This window comes from Anarrhichthys ocellatus, unplaced genomic scaffold (assembly GCF_004355925.1).
Source record: "Anarrhichthys ocellatus isolate YVR2014 unplaced genomic scaffold, GSC_Weel_1.0 scaffold10, whole genome shotgun sequence".
Classification (NCBI taxonomy): domain Eukaryota; kingdom Metazoa; phylum Chordata; class Actinopteri; order Perciformes; family Anarhichadidae; genus Anarrhichthys; species Anarrhichthys ocellatus.
Window position 1 is genome coordinate 8,237,149 of NW_022280040.1, and position 20,554 is coordinate 8,257,702.

The 20,554-nt window shown below is 41.9% G+C and overlaps 1 protein-coding gene across 5 annotated transcripts in view; it reads left to right on the forward strand.

The window, feature by feature from the left end:
• The window catches only part of ralyl (RALY RNA binding protein like), an 85,832-nt gene that overhangs the window by 28,778 nt on the left and 36,500 nt on the right, over nucleotides 1-20,554 (forward strand). For 4 of the 5 annotated variants that reach the window (XM_031850335.1, XM_031850332.1, XM_031850333.1 and 1 more), the window contains one exon: nucleotides 10,022-10,295. In XM_031850335.1, the coding sequence (XP_031706195.1) occupies nucleotides 10,040-10,295 (256 nt within the window). In that variant the 5' untranslated portion in view covers nucleotides 10,022-10,039. Of the gene's footprint in view, nucleotides 1-4,588; nucleotides 4,888-10,021; nucleotides 10,296-20,554 lie in introns of those variants that run through there. The other variant, XM_031850337.1, reaches the window with a different exon arrangement.

Genomic DNA, 20,554 nt, shown 5'->3' on the forward strand with positions numbered 1-20,554 from the left:
ATATATATGTATGTATATATATGTATATATATGTATATATATGTATATATATATATGTATGTATATGTATGTATGTATATATATGTATGTATGTATATATGTATGTATGTATATATGTATGTATGTATATTATGTATGTATGTATGTATATATATATATATGTATATATGTATGTATATATATATGTATATATATATATATATATGTGTATATGTATATATATGTGTGTATATATATATGTGTATATATATGTAATATATATATGTGTATATATATATGTATGTATATATATGTGTATATATATGTGTGTGTGTGTGTGTGTGTATATATATATATATATGCTAAACATTGTATTTATATATAATCAGCATTAAATGTATTTGCATTGAGTAATGACATCTCCATACAATGGTTTATATTGTGACTAGTGGAGTCTGTCGATAATGAATGGGATTCAGGAAACTACATGCAGGCACTGGAAGACAAAAGTTGCATCATGCGCACAATCCACACAATGTAGACAACACCACCTGTTATTTAGTCGTTCAAGGGACTTTGTCACATTCACCATTTTTCTTGTATTTTAAATTTTCTATTGGACAAAATTCACGAGCGATGCAGGTCTTTCATAGAAGTCCTGCCCAGAAAATCTGCCTCTCTCTACAGCTGAAAAACACTTTTTTTATGTGAATTAAAGGGCCAGTGTGTAACATGAAGTTGGTGTATATTAATAAGTATGTTTTCTTAAGTGTATAATCAACTAAAAATAATAATCGTTGTGTTTTTGATGCCTTGGAATGAGTCTACATAGGGAGCAGGACCTCTTCACGGAGAGCGCTATATGTTTCTACAGTAGCCCTGGATGGACAAACAAAACACTGTCTCCAGAGAGGACCATTCCCATTTCCTCCCACGCGCTTGGCACACGGGTGAAGTTTGAGTTGGTTGCACTCTGCAACCTCACCGCGAGATTCCACCAGATTCTACACACTACATCTTCAAGAGCTTGAATATCTTAACATTAATGAATTTGGAAAAACTGTTTATCAAAATCCATCACAATAAATGTTACAGAATGTCTTTACTTATTTCTTGGTGAAATTGCCCAGAACTGAAATTTAAAGGAGTACATCTTTACAGTATTTGCATCAACCAGTAACTCACCATTGATTTACCACTCACTATAAACACAGACAGTCACAGAGGAGATTTTATTTGCGGTACCACTCAAGCTGGGACAAAGCGCACAGCCGTTAAAAGTCCCAATAACTGCTAAAGTAATTTAGTGGCGAGTTATTTCATCGTCTCGTGGTCAAAGGATACATCCATTGACTGAACAGTTGCAGAAAGAGAAGTTATTACGTTTGTAGCAAGTATTCCTCTCAAGGCATAACACTTTTATCTTGAGATTATTGTGATAGATCTACAGAAAACTGACTGGAATAAACTTCCCGGATCACCATTGATTCCCCAATTTACTATAATGCTTGGCTGCAACCTCTAATGCCGTACTCATTTGACTGATTGGTTCTCTGGCAGTTGTAATTACCAAATGTCTTCAGCCAGGGGCTTTGTGTTTCACACAGGCGAGGGACAGACTTTGTCTCAATTAGCTTTCGGTTTTATCTCCTCTCCCTTTCTCTACACCTCACACCTCAGTGGCGCTGACAAGGATGTTAGTGCCGCTGTGTATAGCAGGTACAATCGGCTCAATCCCTGGCATGACTTTGAAGATTAGTCACCGAACCATGAAGAAGCTTTTGAAGTGTTGGGGATTCTTTGAAGTTTTGCAATGCATGTGTTTTTTGTTTTTTTTCTTGTCAATGCGTTACACAAAGTTTGTGCTACCTTTTGAACATTTAGTTTGGCAATAAGAGGAGGGCGCAGTCACAGGCATCAACATAACATGATGGAGATTTGTATCATCAAAGTCCATCTGAGGGGTGTTTCAAACCGATGTCTCCGGCATACGTAGGTCCCTTCACGCTCCACTGTCAAAGCTGTTTTCTGTGATAAGCATCTTCCTCTTTGGGAGTTCGCAGAAAACTACGTGGATACTTTCCCATGTTATATTTACATATTTCAGGTTGCCCTGTTTGACCAACAAGTGGATTGAAAAAGTCTTAATTGTGTGAAATGACTTACCCACAGTCCTGAATACCAATACTTCTGAGATGTTCATTCCTGGCAATGAATGACTAGAATAAACTCTGCATTCATTTTGCACTTGGCAGGCAAAATGATTATGAAATGAAACTGACATTCGAAACAGCAAAGCAGGAAAAACCTGCTCATTGAAGCCTGGTGGCCACGTAAAGAACAGCCATAGCCAAAACTTCTTGGCCAACTCTGCATGTGTAGGCTGACTCTCTCTGGCTGTTTTCCACAATATGAAATTAATGAATTTCCGGTGGCTTGATTGATGGTGTTGCTAGAGGTGTGAGCACGTGATCGGGGCAGCTGCACTTCACCACCAGCGGATATACTATGTACACAAACCCGAGGAGGGAGATGGGCAAGCGTCTTCTCGTGAAACGGTTTCAAAACGACAGGCGGGTGCTACAGGCAAGGGCAGCTGCTGCTGGGCGAGGCCTCTGCTGACACACAGGTCATGGCAAGGCTACAGATGGCCGACCAGCCCCTCTGTGCAACACCACCAGAGAAGAGGCGATGCCAAATATATCGTCCCTATAACCTCATGGAATCAAAAACAGAACACACACCATTCATACGCATAGTCCACAATAGGAGCAAAGTGCACAGACTTTGAAAAATGTGCTTATTGTGATGACACCGTACAGATAATATTCCCACTCTCCTGCATAATAACTCCATAAACGAAAGCTGTGGATTTTAAGGTCATTTAAATTCCACTGAGCTGTTGCCAAGCCTTTGAAGCCAAAAAAATTGCCTGTCATGCTCTTACAATACAGCCTATTGAGCACAGCCCGGCGCACAGGGGCGCCCATAAATAAGAGATATCCTCCTGCAAACTGTTAATTGTGTGAGCAGAGAACAAGATTAAATGCAATGTCCCTTACTCTGACAAAACACGCTGTTTGGCTACATGACAGTTTTAGAAACTGAAGCCAGGGCTGCAGTTTGTGTATTTCAGCACACTCTTTAAAGTGTAGATTGATACTCGTAATGAAGAGTTGGGGCTTTGTTTTACTTCTCCTGCAGAGTAGATGTTAATAAATGCTAATTTGCCCCCATTAAAAATTTGTCCCAGCTGCAGCTGCAACTTGGAGCGCTAATGATGACACATCCAGATTTAATGAGGAGAGCAGAACGGTCAACGTACAAGTACATTAGACCCAACCAAATCAAAGCATACCTCTACTACGTTTTAGCACATTTTAACACATTGGTGTCAGTTAGGCCATTTTACATTTGTCGTTTATTAGGGTTAGGGTTAGGGTCGTTATTAGTTATAATGTAATTGCAGCAGATACGATATCCATTTGCAGAATAGTCGGAGTAATCAAGTGGCAAAAGTCAGGACAGCAGTGTCCCATATGTCCAATTGTTTTGTCCTGTTGACATTTAATGAAATGCTTGTGTGGTGTTTCTACTGTATGCAACATTTTCATATTAACACCAGATCACATGACTACTTGTATGTGGAGGAAGAGGTCTCCCGTAGTAATAAGCCCAAAGACAATAATCACCCGACTCTATAGTTTGCCACTTTACGGTTTTGGTTTTGGCAGTAGACGGACAAAGTTAGTGTAGTTAGTGATATTAACTTATCAGTAAAAAAATTTTTTTATCCCAGGTTATCAACGGACGAACACAGAGCAGTCTAGCTGGTATACAGTCAGTTTGCAGTATCTAGTTTTATACACACTGAATATTACATTTGTCTAACATAATTTTGCCAAAACGGCATACATGTTTGCAAGTGTCTTACAGTTACATTTACTGCAGTCATAGTTATAGTCTTATGATACTGCTGGTATCAGTGTGTATATAATAGTGATACAGTAGATGAACATAATCATATATCAGTCTGCAGCTCCTCATGAAAGAATTAACTGCCGTAAAGCCAAGTATTAGTTTTAAAAATGGAGCGTTAAAGTGAATGCAATAGGCATGAAAGTTGAAGAAAATTGAGTTTGAGAGGAAATGGAGTTAGTTTTTAAGGTTAATTTTCTGTTCATTCCCAGGAGAGTGTGCTTCACTTTGCGCCGGGACTTTCCCATTTCTATTTTGTGATCCTTCATTTACACCCCACCACATAGATCTCAGAGATAATCAGTTGCATTCAACATGAGGCATCGCTATCGTAGCCAACCGTATGTAGAATGGTTAAACACAGTGCCACCTGACCTCGAGTGTGTTTCATTTGTTGTGTCTTGTACTAAATCGAAGGATTGCAATGGTCCTCCACCACTGCTTTAGTGTGGTAATAAGACCGACGTGCTCATAAACACCCTGATTATGTTTGATGAATCAAAAACAGATGCTATTTGTCTGATTGCTCATTTTGTGAAGATGGGGATATTTCACTGCACAGAGTAGAGAAAGCCTTTAAAATATCCCGCGGAGTTACGTTCTACAGCGGAGAGGAAACTTTAAAAACAATGTGTCATAAAACACCCCGCTGCCATACTAACCCATCAAATTGGATTAAGAGCGATTGATCTATTCTGCGCCCAACAGCTCGCTGTGTTTGACCGGATTAGTTTCAACTCTGCGCAGCTGTATACTGCCATTGGAAGAAATGAAATCTTGTCATTGCACTTGAAGTGTTCCCCTGTCCGTCACAAACAGCCGACTCCCCCTGGACAAAAAACAAATTCCCCTCGTGTATCATCCCATGTCTGCCGTGCCCCGCGCACACGGGTTTCCTCCCACCTCATTTTACCCATTTCCCCACTGCAGGTGAATGAGAGCCAACTGGCTCCATTTGCATCGTAGCTAATTGTCTCTTTGCTCTGGGCTTTCTGATAGTTAATTTATTTTCTGAAACAGAGTTTGGAAAGAAGAAAAAAAAGAGGTTGGGGCTGCAAAGTGTATAGTCACTATTTGTAGTGAAATGAGGTTTGCTGCAGGTGTAAGAGGAGGCTGATAAAATGTATAAGGTACATACGGTATAGTCTCTCTCTAGACCATAAGTGCACATTAAACCACTCAAGTTAAAGAGTATTCTCAAGAATATGAAAAACACCTTTTCTGTTCATAAATGTAGTATATTAAGTTATTAAAAGGTAGTGTCACTATCAGTATTGCCTAAGAAACAAGGAGAACACATCCCTCAATTCTTATTCCCTTAACGAACGCTCAATTAAAGACCCATTGTGCAGAAGTATATTAGCAGAAATTGAATATAATTTTCATTTCATGAAAACGATGTTTTCCTAAGTGTATAATCACATCAACATGAGTCATAAAGGGGTATTCAGTTGGTTGCAATATGCAACCACACTACTAGATGTCACTTAATCTACATACTGGCCCTTTATCAAAGTACAGCACCATTAAATGCAAGCTAGAGGAAAAGTGACTGACTAAAGCTTGTGATTCGTGAGAACAAGAAGACATCAAACATTAATATTTTTAACCTTTTGGAATATGCTACCACCGGTTTACAAAAATATTGAAGCTTGCTCATTAAAAATGTGTCCATGATGCATACTGAGGCCTACTAGACAGGCAGTGTCATGACATCAGCAAAAGTGTTCGTGCTAGTTTGCACTGATGCTACCAAGCTCTTAGCCTTTAAAAATGATTTTATAACTTCATTGCCGTATAATATATGACATGCTGTAAAAACAACTCTGACATATTATCACGTTACAAAGTTGATATGTGTTAGAAAACGGTGACCTACTTTCATGGTTAGCAGAAACGGAGAAACGCTAGCATTTTGTTTGCCGTTGTTTCTGACCACCTGGCTAATGTCAGTCCAATGTTCACTCTCCTTTTTAGCTCTTATTTGATCTCTTTCGCTGTAGTTTCTTTAGCTTTCAAATGCTCCAACATGTTACATAGCTACATTTCAAGCACTCTTGGCAGGCAGAATTACAGGTGTTTCGCTTCCTTTTATAGACCCTCTTTGCTGTAGCTGTCTACTTACTGAGTTGAATTCCAGTCCAACACTTTATACTTTGACTCATAAAGCCAAAGGCCAGCAGATTGAAAATGTGGAGGAAAATTAGATTTATCTTGAAGACCAAACTCATTTTTCAAGGTGCAGGTAGAATCGTGGCTATGGCAGTTAATTGTCCACTATCGGCTTCATATTAAATCAAATTTATTTGCCCTTCAAATCAGACAAAAAGCTGTGACTGCAGTTTGTCTTTGGGGGCAGAACAGCTTCGCCCTCTTTCACAAAAATAGTGCACAAATTTATGGCTGGTTGCAGCACAGAAATGCTCTGCAGCCTACAATACAAATAGCAGCATTGATTTACAAATTGAGGGAATTTATTTTCTCGGTTGTTGCCATTGCTTTCACCGGCAGAGAGACATGTTTTGAGACAAGATATAAATGGAAGGAGTCCATAAAGCAATTATTCCACCTCTGCAGTACATGGCAGCAGCACCGTTGGAAAAGGTGTATCAGGCTATACCTTTCTCTGTTCTGTCTCACTGAGCAGCTTCTCCAGCCTCTCCTCAGTCCGTCGAGCTGCCTTGGCAACAATCAGAGCAGAGTGGCTGAGGCATGGCGAAGAGAAATGTACAGTGGTGGAGTGGTGGGAAATTACAGAAGGAATCAATTCAATGAGATCCCTCCCTCCGTGAAAAAAAATGTCTATAAAACAGGCAGGTGGCCGGAACCAAACAACAACCTTTTAAGAGCCTGTCTACCAAGGCGCACTGCGTTACCGAGTAAAATACAAATCCAGAACATGGCTTCTTCTCTACTAAAGCCTGTCTTTCATCCAACCACTTTCCCAACACAGCAGTGCTGTCAACACCCTGACCTTGGTGCTTTTTCTGCTCCGAATACTACGCGTTTTTTCAATATTCATACCGAATTAAAGCCGAGGCATGTCAGGGTTCTCTGTAATGCACCAAGAGCAAAGTGTTTCTTTCCAAAAGAAAACGTCCACCTTTTGAAAAATGTGACACCTATTGTGACAGGACTACATTGGCATGAAAGTGAAAATGAAGACTTAACTGTCTCCTGCTCTTTACTGACAAAAAGGCAGTGCTGTAGAAGCTGTAATCATTTTTAAAGAGCGGGGCTTTGAACACCAGGTCATCAATTTTCCTCTAAAAGCCATTTGTAGACGGCATTTCCGAGCTCTTCTTTGTACTTTTTTTTTAAAACAAACTTTAAGTCTTCGGAACAATTATTTTGCCAATTACACTCCTCTCGCTCTCTCACTTCCTGTGTAGCTTCCCCATGTTTCTTCTCATGACGCTATCACCTCATAGGATGAGAAGCTTAATGGAGGTTGTAAATAAACTAAACGGCAAGGTCAGCAGGAAAACCACTGATGGAATAAATTAGTGTCCTGCTCTAAAGAAAACAACAGAGAAGACAACATGAAATATAACAGTAAGGAGTGGTAAAAGGGCTCTGTGACCGCTACCTACTCCTGATTTATCTGAGGAGAGAGGCAATCTAACGCTTCTCCACTGATTTGTCATGTTCCCTGACCTGTCCACGGACACCAATATGGGATGGGTGTCAGACTGTGGGCTTAAACTACCGTTAGGTGGCCATTGTGGAGCTCATTTAAGTTAGCACATGTATGTGTGTGTGTGCCGGCTCCAGATTAATTTCCAGTGTTCGCCGCTGATAAATGTCAAGGCCACTTGAGAGATGGCGAGCAGCAGTTTTATTCCCACACACACCCATGTGCCGAAACAAACACACGCCAATGCAGCACTGTAAACAGCGGAGTGTCACACACAGTGGGTGCGGGTTAGTCAGGCGTAGAAACATATACTGTATGTGATTTAATGCTAAAAGCATGTGCAGCCAAGTGAAATAATGATGTGTTTATCCATGAATGGGCAGCCGAATGTCTAGCGTGATCTTAGTCTCAGGTGTAATAGATTCCTGACAGAAAAATATCTCTCTGAGATTCACATGGCTTCTCTCGCACTTCCTGGATGACTGGTCAGTTTCCTCATCATCTACTGTCGGTACAAAGAGAGCGACCTTGCGGTGGAATGTAGCCATCACTGCAGTTTGAGAATCGCATAATTTTCAACATAATCCCTGCTATAATTAGCTGAATAAACCAATTATAGTGTAGCACTTCACAATAAAACTACATTGTGTAATCGCGAAGATAAGAGGCCACACAGTGTCAAGGCAGAGAGGCTCAGCTCTAAAGTTCTACAGCCTCTTGCAATGGAAAAGAAAAGACTGCCTGTGACAAAACGTGTGCAGTGCAATATTCCAACAACATCAGTGTTACCTTGGTAACTAATCCCATTTACTGAGGATTGGATCCATTATTCAGGTTCTTCCTCTCAAAGCTGAATAGTTGTTATCACGGTGTGTCAGGGACAGAGACTCGGAGGAGGCAAATATTGAATATTCAGTGTTTTCTTCATAATATTTCACATCATTCAATGCACAAAGTGTAATCCATTTGGTAATATAAACTGTTGTGAAACCCTGGATTTCTACTGCTATAAAGAGTAAATCATGTGTGCATAAAAAAAGAAAATCAATAGGAAATATGTAGGATCTATTTACATATCCATCTTCTTTATGCTGGCATTAAATACAGAATATATATATATATATATATATATTGTTCAACAGTGCATCCTATCCTTGGGAGTTATAATTTCCCGGTTTCTGCAGCCAATCATCTTTCATAAAAAATAACATTCAGGTGAAGAAAAAGGTCACTTCGGAATAATTGTAATGGAGGCCTACAAAAGCCGAGGGTAATGTGCGTCAATAACTTGACAGCACAAAAAAAGTCTGAATAAAACTGTAACATGAATTACAGCCTCCGCATTCTGTGATCAGTGAAACGGCACACAAAGCATTAGGGATGCAATAATATGGGTATTGAGATAGCAAAGCTTTCCCACTGACAGCTACTGTATTTGGTTTGTCACAAAGGAGAGGAAGCTGCTGTGGCATTCACATATTGTTGTTCATTCTAGTTCTCCCACTCAGCCATCCAGGGGTAGCATTTCAACCATGAACAAAATGTCGCTTAGGTAAGCAGCTGACTGGCCGATGACCTTGTTCATAAATGAGATAAGGTAACCCTTCATTAATAAAAGCCTTCATCAACAACAAAAAAAGTGTCTGTTTAAAATAATTAGATTTAGATTCCAACTAATTTATGTACTGACCTTGTGTTTTATGAAGCCCCAATGTGTTCAGTATTAAATACAAAAATAAGACATTGTGAAGTAAATAATAATCTGAATGGATAGACTAAAATGAAACCTATAAATAAGCCAATAAATTCTTGAGAAGCCTTGTAAAGTTAATTAAAACATTTTGTATGTGTCTAGTGTTTATTTACAGCAGAAGCTAGTTGGCTCAGCACTTTGACATCGTTGGCGCAGTAGTTAACCGGAGCTAACATGCTAAATGTGGTAAAGTCGTAGATGTTGCTTTCTGAACAAGCTACCTACAGTACCTCCCCGGCTAACTAGCCAAAGTAAAGAGCCGATGTTAATAGCAGCAGTTAGGTAGTTAATTCTTGGTAATGTTGTGATTTGAAAGGTGTTTATCAAAGGCACACAACTAGGATGAGCAAAAATATACACTGTTTCTCTGTGTTTTCTCGAACCAGCAGGAGTTAGCTAGTGAGCTGGTAAGGTGGTTGGTTAGTGGGCCTAGTGGGAGGCTGGGGGCATGAAAATGAGAGTGATAAAATTACACATTTTAGGGTTCCTTAAATAATTTAACAATTTAGTAGTTTATTCATATTACTTACAATATAATTATTTATTTCATAATGTCTTATTGAATGATAATAAACCAAGGGGTTTTATAGTGTTTAGCAGTATTAGCTGGAGTTAGCCTGCCCCAAACCTCTAAAGCTATGTCCTCCCCTCCCCCCCCTCTGTCTGTGTCCCAGGAGGGCAACTGGAGGAGAATGACTGGTAAACTCCAGACCAGCAACGTGACCAACAAGAATGACCCGCGCTCCCTAAACTCCAGAGTCTTTATCGGCAACCTCAACACAACCATCGTCAAGAAGACCGACATAGAGGTCATCTTCGCCAAGTACGGCAAGATAGTGGGTTGCTCTGTGCACAAAGGTTACGCCTTCGTACAGTATTTGCAAGAGAGGAACGCCCGAGCAGCTGTGGCAGGAGAATATGCCCGTATCATCGCTGGACAGCCTCTTGGTGAGTCTTTTCTCTTTTTCACTCTTTAGTGAGAGTTTTCAGCATTTACTTGCATTGCAGATGAACTCATGAAGGGCCAGCAAGATACAGTCTCTACGTCACTTCACGAAAAACTTTCCCCTTGAATTACAGAATGTTTCGTTAAAGCCTGTTCTTTGCTAGAGGAATGGATTGTATCTCTTGGGAACACAAAATGCCTGGGGCATCTCTCAGACTTTTAGTTTAGAGTCTCCCTGGGCTCCTAAATGATGAAGTGTCTGTGTTTGCTGTCACACTGTTCTGGAGAAAATCCCTGCTGAATCCGTTAAATGATCCACTAGTGAATGTAAGCACAGTTTTGATTTTTAACATTTACCAGGCAGCAGCTTGCAAAAAGTATGTCAAAGTTCTTGAGACACACATCTTAGAGCAGCAGTTGTTAAGTGGCAAGGGATGCAACATTCTGTGCAAGTCTCGATTTTTCTATTGTCCATACGCTTTGTAATGGGTTGCTTTTGTGGAAGTTGGCTGTGAAATGTCTTTTATTCACATTGGTTTTGCTCAATCCGTATTAGGTTTGTATTTGAAGAATATTGTCTTGGGCATTATCTTGTTTAACCCATCTTTGTGAAGCCTGGGGATAAATTGCGAAGATACAGCTCATTCCTAGACACTACTGCTTTACATGATTTTAAAATAACCATGACTGGATAAGACTGCAGGCAACAGACCTTTTGATTTAAGTATTTGAAACGTGTTTGGTGTTTCAACTAGGGAACCTGAGGTTCAGAGTGCAAAGAGTGCATCACTGGCTGTCAGTATGTAACCCAGTTAAAAATATCAGCAGGAGACGATCAAAGGGAGCAGAGCATGATGGAAGTATAGAGTAACTGGAATGGATTATTATGTGGATGTGGAATATGAACAGAGTTGGTAGTTGGCATCTAGGCTGTGACTTTGTAACTCCACACAGTGGTACACCAAGCTCACCCAGCAGAGTGATGATAAAAACGTCCCCCCGGGAATTTAGATTCGGAACCTACAAGGGGACCCTCGGGTGGAGGTGTGGCACGTTTGGTGTTTCAACCGGGGACGTGGATGACGAGTTACCCCTCGTTTCCACATAGCTCTGTGTACATATGCAAGTCAACTGAAGTCCATTCATTCCTTTGGGAATGTCATTGATCTCCAATGTGGTTGCGAAACTCCTCCTTTCCATTTTTTTGGGGGGTCTGGATTTTACCTCGAGAACTAACTTCCTGTGGAATTAATGAATTAATAATAGTTGATTGATGAATGTAAAACTGACTACACACAGTCCAACATTCTACTTATTTTTCTCTATGCATTAATGGTCTTGTTCTTAACTCCATATACATTCCATGAGACTGGACGGCAAAAATTCAAACAAAATTAACTTCTCTCCCACTTCTATGTTGGCTTTTCTTTCCAAGCGTAACCATATGCTATAAACTATCTAACTTCGCTGATTGTGTCAAAACTGGCTGAGGACTTGGAGCCAGTGGCGGAGGTGGGGCTGGATGTTGAGGAGGGATTATAGGAGAGAAAATGGGAGTGTGGCGGGAAGTGAGTTTGGTTCTAGCAATGACCAGCTCAGTGGTCAGTGAACTCCAGGTGGGGGGAGGATGGGAAGAGTGTGAGTAGAGAGGAGGGGGACCTGGATGGAGTCTGGTAGGTGCTGGTGAGGGAGGTAAAGACTCCTCCTCTCGGAGGGGGGGGGGATAAAGTGGGTGATCAGAGGCGGTCCCTGATGGTGAGGTTGGAGACTCCTCCTCTTAGGCTGGGGCATCCTTCCCGTAAGGTCTCCATGGCGATGCTGTGTGGTTATCTCTTGTTTAGACTCCTCTTGTGTCTTGTCCTTGGCAGTAGGAACAGACGGATGACGCAGGAAGAAAAATAGGTTAGAGGTAAACAGCTTTACCCCTGACTTGTTCAGGCAAACTCCATGTGCCTTAAAAAGATGTCTGCGCTCCCAGAAAAGGTAGAAATTGTTGGTAAAATGTACTGAATGGTCAGTACATGCAGCTGACAGCCATTTGTTCAGTGCAAACAGCCTCCTGAATCCTTCATCTCCTGGTGGAAGAGGGCCACTGATAAACACCTCAGCCTTGATAGAGCTGACTGTGTGTAATATATCAATAAAGTCTCGCTTCAGAACTTCGGACTGTTGTTTCACAATATCACAGCTTCCTGTATGCGAGATTATGTTTTTCACTGTGGGATGGTCATCCACGATGTGCAGGATTTCGTCTCTCATGTTAGAGACCATATCTTTCGGAAAGCAGAGTATTTTGGCATTCTTGCTGCACATCGTTCTGACATCTTTTACAGCATAGTCACCAACAATCAGAGTCTCAGGCCCAGTCATTAGCTTTCCCTGAAAGTCTCAGGGCGCTGGGCTTTGCCCGTTAGTCGTCCTTCCACTTCCTGAAGGTATGAATTCCTCTTCGGCTTTGCACCGAGAGAGTTCCAGGGGGGACTACCATTTGAAGATTCATTATCTGCTCTCTCCTCCTGTTTCTTGGTAGGCTAGTTAGCTGCGTCTTAGCTTGCGTTTGTCCTATGTTTTGAGTCCATGGTAAAGTTGTATCAATCCCACACAGTCCATTTACCTCCACGTTTACTTCTAGTTGGTGGATTTTTGTTCTTCTGCAGGAGTTTGCACAGATACACAGATAAATCACCGCTGAGTCTCTTCCCACACTCCAAATGGAATTCTGGGATTACTGCTGCTGCTGTTTCCAATGCATTTTCTGCAGGAAATGCATTTTCTAGTTTCAAGTCTTCTTAGCTCGGAACTTGGTGACCGGTCTGAGGCCACGATGGGAGTTCCCGGACCGGATGGGGACTGGTTTTCAGTGGGAGAGTTGCAATCATCACCTGGTCCATACTGCAGAGGAAGACAAGGAAGTCATAGTATAGAATGTCGATAAAAGTCATAAAAAAGTCATTGTATTTAGAGGTTATTGTGTCTCCTCTGCATCAACAGGACAGGTTATCGGTCTACCTTTTCTTTCTAGACTACATTTATCAACCTAAACATCAAAACAATAAGCCAACTCGACTCTCTTCGAAAATCCATCTGGCTGCTGAGAGACCTATCCTTTGCTGTCCTATTGTAAAGATGATGGCTGTTTTATGAAGGCCTGCCTGTTTGGACAGGTATGAAATCTAACCTTTCCACCCCCAACAAATGCGATGCTAAGACGTGATTTTTTTGATCTGATATCACTGCAACAATGGATGAAGGATGGAAAAGACAACAGCAAGAAACAAAGAGCTCTGTTTGCCTGATAAATGGCGGTTAACGTGTTTTTGCTTCTTTCATTAGTTTCATATTTGGCACTATGAATGTTGTGATTAGCAAAAAAACGCATCAGTCATTTAAACTAACTCACAACCAGGACCATCGCCAATCAGAGCCGAAACCATCACTGAGCACTATACCGTATCCACATTGACGGTGTCACTGAGTTATTTCTTACTTTTCTGCAAATTATTTGACTCCCTTCACGGGTGATTGCTCGCTTTTGGTTGAGTAAGCAGACATAATCGAAAGCATCGTCGTTCCAACTGACCTCGCAGCAATGCAACCCATGCCATCGTTGTTATCACTCGATCTACAAGTCATGCGGCAAGAGTATGACTGCGAGATACATCCTTAATTGACAATTAAGGACACCCTCGGTTTCAACCTCTCGAGCTGATGCTTTTTATATTAGCGTGGCGAAGGGATGACTCAGCCACATAATGATTTGTAGTGGAGGGATGACCTCCGCAAAGGATCTGTCTTCCTGTTTCATTGAAGGGTTGTTGCCAGCAAGATCAAACTCAGAGATCACATCTGTAGGTCAGTAAATATTGTTAGTGGAGGAACTGCAGTCAGATCTGTTAGGTGTGCGTTACAACCACCATTGGCTGCTGAGGTCACCCAGAGAACCACATAAAGAGAAGCAGAGCATGTTGTTGTGGAGGCAGAGGTGCATTTTGAAAAGCTTGGTTTTCTGCTGGCAGTGGGCAGAAGAGGTCAGTGGAATAATCACATCATGGTACGACTGCACAGATCCACCTCAGATGCTGCGACGCACCAGTGATGACTAATCTCTGCACTCAATGACACAAGCGTCAAGGGTCATAGCCTGCCGCCGCCACAGAAGATAAGACTGTCACAGAGTATGGATGAAAAACAGCTGATGAACAAATGCAAAAATTCTATTATAGCACAGCTGGCAGCATCTTCCTCCCCCCTCCGCTCAGTGAAAAAAAGTGGATGCTCCATTACCCTATCTATGGATAGCGGTTCACATCGAGGATTGTGAGCACAGCAATCATTACTAAATAGCTGTGCTATTCTGGATGGCAGTGTCTCTACGCAAGTCAGAGTTACGAGCAAGAAGAAATTCCTCTAAAAGCACTCCACATGAACACCTCCATCTTCCTGCATGGTGCTGAAACACTCAAAGCCAGACGCTGTCGCAATTAATAAGATTAAGTAGACAAATCTTTGGAAAACGGGTAGCTGAAATCAAGCAATCTGATTGTTGCACCGCTTTGACGACTAATTCCTTTGCACTCAGTGTCACTCTCCATTTGAGGAGAAGGACTAATGTGTTGTCATGGTTGCTTATTAACAGGGTCACTAGGGGAGCACTTCCGCCAACATTTAACCGCTAACAAACCGCTAAGAAATGGAAAAATGTAACTTCTATGGAGGAGCGGATTGAGCAGGAAAAATTCACAAGTTTAACTACATGTAGCGCAATGTAAAGAGGAGGTTCAACAATGTTATACAGAATATGCAAGCAAGCAGCAATGCAGCAGAAATACACTGACCACTGCCTCCGCTGCGCCACGATTCCGAAATTAGGATACATTAGATTACATGTGAAACCTCTCTCCAGAGCTATTGGCTATGAAATCAATACATTTTAGTCTTTAATTTAGTTTTCAGGGATTTTCCTGGGGATTTGTCGCCATTATCCAATATTAGTTCACACATAGGTGTTCTCAGTTATTCTGACTGATTAGACCTCATGTTGATGAAGCTCACAATAAGTATCACAGCCATGTGAGGTCGGCTGCTCTGGCCTTTCTAGTCTTTTAACTACTCGAAGCGCTTTACCCTACATGTTAACATTCACACACGCACATTAATACACTGAAGGCAGAGGCTGCCATACGAGATCCCAACCTGCATCTTATCTAAATGCTAGTTCACACACACACACATACAGATGGCACAGCCTTTGGGTGCAATTTGGGGTGTAGTATCTTGCCCAACGACACTTCCACAAGCTGACTGGAGGAGCCGGGGATTGAACCGCCGGTCTTCCGATCAGTGGACGACCTCCCTCCCCACCCGCTACAAACATCTCTACCTCTCACGCGTTGTTGTTGTTGTGTGTTCTCTTCCCTCCGGCTAAAAGCTGACCGAGGAACACGGTGACATGATGATTGCTGGCATCCATGAAACTCAAATGCATCCGAGCAGTTTTCCTCCTTCACCCACTGAGATCTGTCTGCTGTATCTCCATGGCCCTGCTCTCCGGTGGGCTCAGTGGGCCGCCGCAGAGTCAAAGAGTGACAGATTGTTTTTGCCCTGAGCTGTCTCAGCATGACCAAACCTGACCACTGCACTGCTAAGTCTCCAGATCTACATGTATACAACACAGTACATGACACATATGCTTTGCAGCTAAATAAAATCTAACTCAGGCGTTTGAAAGTTGTCTCAGATTCTAGAAAGAGGTAGAATTGTAGCATTGTTTGCATCAAATACTTTGCCATGCATATCACTCTTGCCCTCTATGTGGCGAGATGAAGATCTCTCTTTTCTTGTTTTTCTCATCTACAGAGGTGTTAGTGGCACCGTGTGCTCGTCTGTGTCTGCCTGTAGGCAGCAGAAGCGTGTGATTGGCAGGTGGCGATTGAAGCCCTGATGGAAAAGGACAATGAAAGAGTGACAATTTTGTAAGACATGGCCATGTATGAAGATACAAGCTTCTGTGGAGAAGGGAGGAGAGGTTAATAGCAGAGCGAGGGCCAAGTAACAACATCTCTGGAGAGTCTGTCTGAAAGCAAGCACACCAGATAATCTTCCCTCTGTTGACTCTGAGCAGCCTGACCCCCAAAAGATCGGCTTTCCCTTCCACCTGGAAGTGTTATGCTGAAGGTCCATCCCATTACAATATTAATGTCCACAGTGAAGGATAATGTGTGATGGATCACCAATCATTCCGCCTCCAAAGGGCATTGGCATGAGTTAGGCACATAAATAATAAAGTGATTTAGATGCAAAATCCATCCTAAGCGGATTACAAAAGCAGTGGCACTGCCATCAATCGTCGTTTTGGGCAAACATGATGCATAGCAAGGAGCACAGAACACAGACACGGAGGTATATTGGGAAGAAGGGGAGCATTGAGCAGAGACAGGTGTGTAGTATGTAAAGGTAGTGTTTGTGCTCTTACAAAATATGGCATATGTTGTATTCTTGTTGATAAGTGGCCAAATACAGTTGCTGCGATGTAATTTGGGAATATTCCTAGTCACTCCTATAATGGACTTTGATGGCGTAAATGTTTCTTATTCTCTTAAATTCCTTTTGTACTGTGCGATATTGGGTTGTTCCATTTGGAAGTTGACAATTGTACGACATATGTGGCGGGAAAAAACGTTGACAGTGGTGTGATCTGAAATGCCTCATAATTGATCAAATACAGTCAAACAGATTGTTCCACAAGACTTTGATAGACAATACAATATCAATCTGCTCTTTTCAGCAAGAAATGTTCCCCAAAACGTCCGACTATTGCTCTGAGTGAGAGTTTGTTGTCGGCCTGCAAGAATTAAAAGTGCAGAGGATTTGTTGTCTCCATAAGTCACTTAAACACGAGAAAAAAGGATAAAAGTTGAAAAAAAAAATGAAGGTACCTTTTAAGTAAATTGCAACACTTTCTCACAAAATACTTGCAACTCCTTCAATGGTGCTATGAATATCAGAGGCTTAACGTTATAAGTGAATACCCGAGGGGGATTTTTTTTCTTTAATGTCTATCCAAACCAATCCTCTTGCATTTTCTCCACCTGGCTGCTGTAATTCTCTCTCTCTCATTCACCATTAGTATTCACAGGCTCGCGTTCGCTTTGAAATTTGCATAGATAATTCCAACTATGTCTACAATAACTGCACAGCTCAGTAACTTTATTTAGAGAGCCAGGTTTAGAGGCATGAACATCATGAGTGATAGGCCTTATGGGTATTGCAGTATGCAACTGGATGGGCCAATTCTCCCTGATCCATCGGACTGAGCCTTGCCAAAGCTAACCCCATAAGGCCTCCTCTGTGTCTTTCATGTCCCTGTGTTTGCTGCTGAGGCTATGAGTGTATTCAGTGTGTCTGAGCATGCGTGTGTGCTCGTATGTGGGGGTTCTATGTGTGCTTGCAGATGGGAAATGCTCGAGAATTCAGGTTTGTGCCTCTCAGAGAAGGATTTCAACCTCGACGCTCCACACAAACTGTATCAATACATGATCTGTCTCCTTGCTCTCTTATTCCCTTTCTCCCCTCCTTTCCATATCTCTCCTTGTCCTTGATGGTGATTAGAATGCACCCTGGTTGTCCGTCTCCTCCCTCATTAATCACGCTCTGAGAGACCGCGCCGGACATGGAATGCACAGTTGGCCTGACCCAGCACTCGACAAAGGCATCCATAACAGCAGGCACAAGAGCAGTGTGCAGGCTCACAGTCGTACAATAACATCGACGGTACAGCACAGCCGAGGATTTATCTGAGCCGTAATGTATCGGATATAAGAACGTGTTTCTTTTTGTGGAAACAATACGGGAGAAATTTAAAGAGTGTCATTGTGCAACTAATAGGCTTTAATAAAACCACCCAGGAAACCAGGAAAGCACATTTCCCCGGCCAGGATCTCTTATTGTCTCTCTCTATCCCCCGCTCTCTTTCAAGCATACTGACAAATGCTTTAGTGGGTCATGAGCCACAGTGTGGACAAAGTGAGATGGATTACCGTGTGGATTTTGGCAGGGGAAGCTGAAGCTAATTCTCTGATTAGAAACCTGGGTTCAGAAGGCAGAGAAGCACTGAGCTGTGAGTCGGAGCAGTGCAGAAACCTGAGCATGTGGAGTAGGCATGGCACCATGTGAAAATGTCATGTGACGATTATATTGGCCTAAACAATTGCTATTCGCAATATTATCCTGAAAATCGTTGAAACTCTTAAAATGGAGCTAAAACACGCCGGAATCGCTTCACCGTACATTTTGTTGAGAGACAAACATTTGTATTGCATCACAGTGTCAGTATTAATATGAGCTAAATTAGTTTAATCAGTTTCTTCCGCTCTGCCACTGAGCAACAGGCCAGTTGATATTGTATCGTATAAAGAAATCACAACCATGGTGCAGGGCAGTGTGCTGGTGTCAAAGTGCCCTTAAGCAAAACAAAGAAACCTGCTTCCTCTGCACAAGCAAAACTGTAGTATCCACTCTGAGTATCCCAGTGGATGTCCAGTGGATTGCATGATCCACAAAAGTAAACAACAACAAAAAGAATCAAACCTTATCCCTTAAAAAGTTGATTGACAAGTGTTCATACAACGACTAACAGCTCACAGCAGCTGAGATTGTTGTGGCTGTAAAATATGAGCAACAATGTGGCCATCGATACTCAGAAAACAGACTTCTTTTTTCAACTAATTAATGATGAATGATGTTCTCTGTGATACATGTACGCGGATGACACGGTAGCTCATGCAACTGCGTTGATTTTAATTAGATTTGTGTATTCCAATTGAGATGGTGCTTTCTTTTTGCATAAATTAAACAGAAACAGGAAATCTTCTGTGATCTGGCACAGATGAAAGGCCGCTAATGAGGAAGACAATCAAAGTCTTCTTGGAACAAACAACACTGTCGGTGTTCTTGAAAGCGGAGCGACAGAGTCTCGCATCACTCGTCTTAAAAAATGCAGACATGCCATTTTTGAAAAGGGTAACTCTACTTAAACCCTGATGTGGTTAATGGAGACCCTCGGGCCATATTTCAATGCTTTATGGTCATTTATATGTATGTTGTCACCTTCAGCAAAGGTACAAGCCCACTGTGTGAGAGAGCGGTTATTACTTCATTACTTTTCTACATATTAGGTTTTCATAAGGTCATTATATTCAGCTGTGGGGTGTGTGAGAAGTTAAATCCAATATACAAAACACATTAATTTAAGGGAAACACTACAAGTCAATTAATCAGTTTTTAAGGTAAAGTGATTTCTTTCCTTACCTCTGTACCAGTGACAAGACCTGAAATATAACATTCATGCCGACATGAGTCAGGAAGTAAAGGGCACATCCATCTGCATCCCTGTCTTCATCTCTTCCATCTGACCGACCAGCCACCTCGGACTCCAAGGCTACACGACTTTCCTTTGTCGGGTCGAGGAGGATCCCTGAAGCTGCTGTCCCTTCTTCTCAGTTAGTAAATAAACTGATGGAGGCCGAGTCTGAGGTGAACAGTGCAGGCAGCGAGAAATAGGATTATCTTGAAGCCTAACAAGCATCCTGGCTGAGATCTGTTCATTAATATTACATCCGCCTAGGAAGAGAGCGAGAGGCCCAGGCAGCAAGTGGCTTTGGCCCACTGAAGAAGAACGGAGTTGGATAATTGTTCCCCGTGCATAATCAGATAGGCCTGTTTACTACGGAGAGCTTAGGTTCACATTTAGGGCATGCTGATGCAGACGGGACGGCTTTGAATGAACGGATCATTTTTTGACATTCAAGATTCAGGCTTTTATATAAGTAAATCTTTACTAGATAAGCATGTTTATGATATGACAACATATTTGGAATTGGCAGCAATAAAAACCCTGATTGGGGCATCTCACAAAGATATATTTGCTCCACTTTTCTATCTCCTGCTTCGATCTGCGACTTAAAACAATGATACGATCCGAACAGTTGTTTTCTGTTGCACCCCCCACATCCCAGCAATGTGTATCAAGAGTAATGAGGCTTTTGTGTCGGATTAGTGTTCCTACAGATGCTCTACTTGTGCATGCTGGGAGATAATACTTCAGTAGGAAAGCCCTGTGTGTGTGTGTGTGTGTCAGGTGTGCAGTCTTGCTATGACAGAGACCACTGCAGTGCGACCTTTCCACGGAGCTCCAGCTAAACAGACAAGACGTTCTTAAGACAGACCCCAAGAATGGAAAACCTGCCCTTTACCACTCCCACAA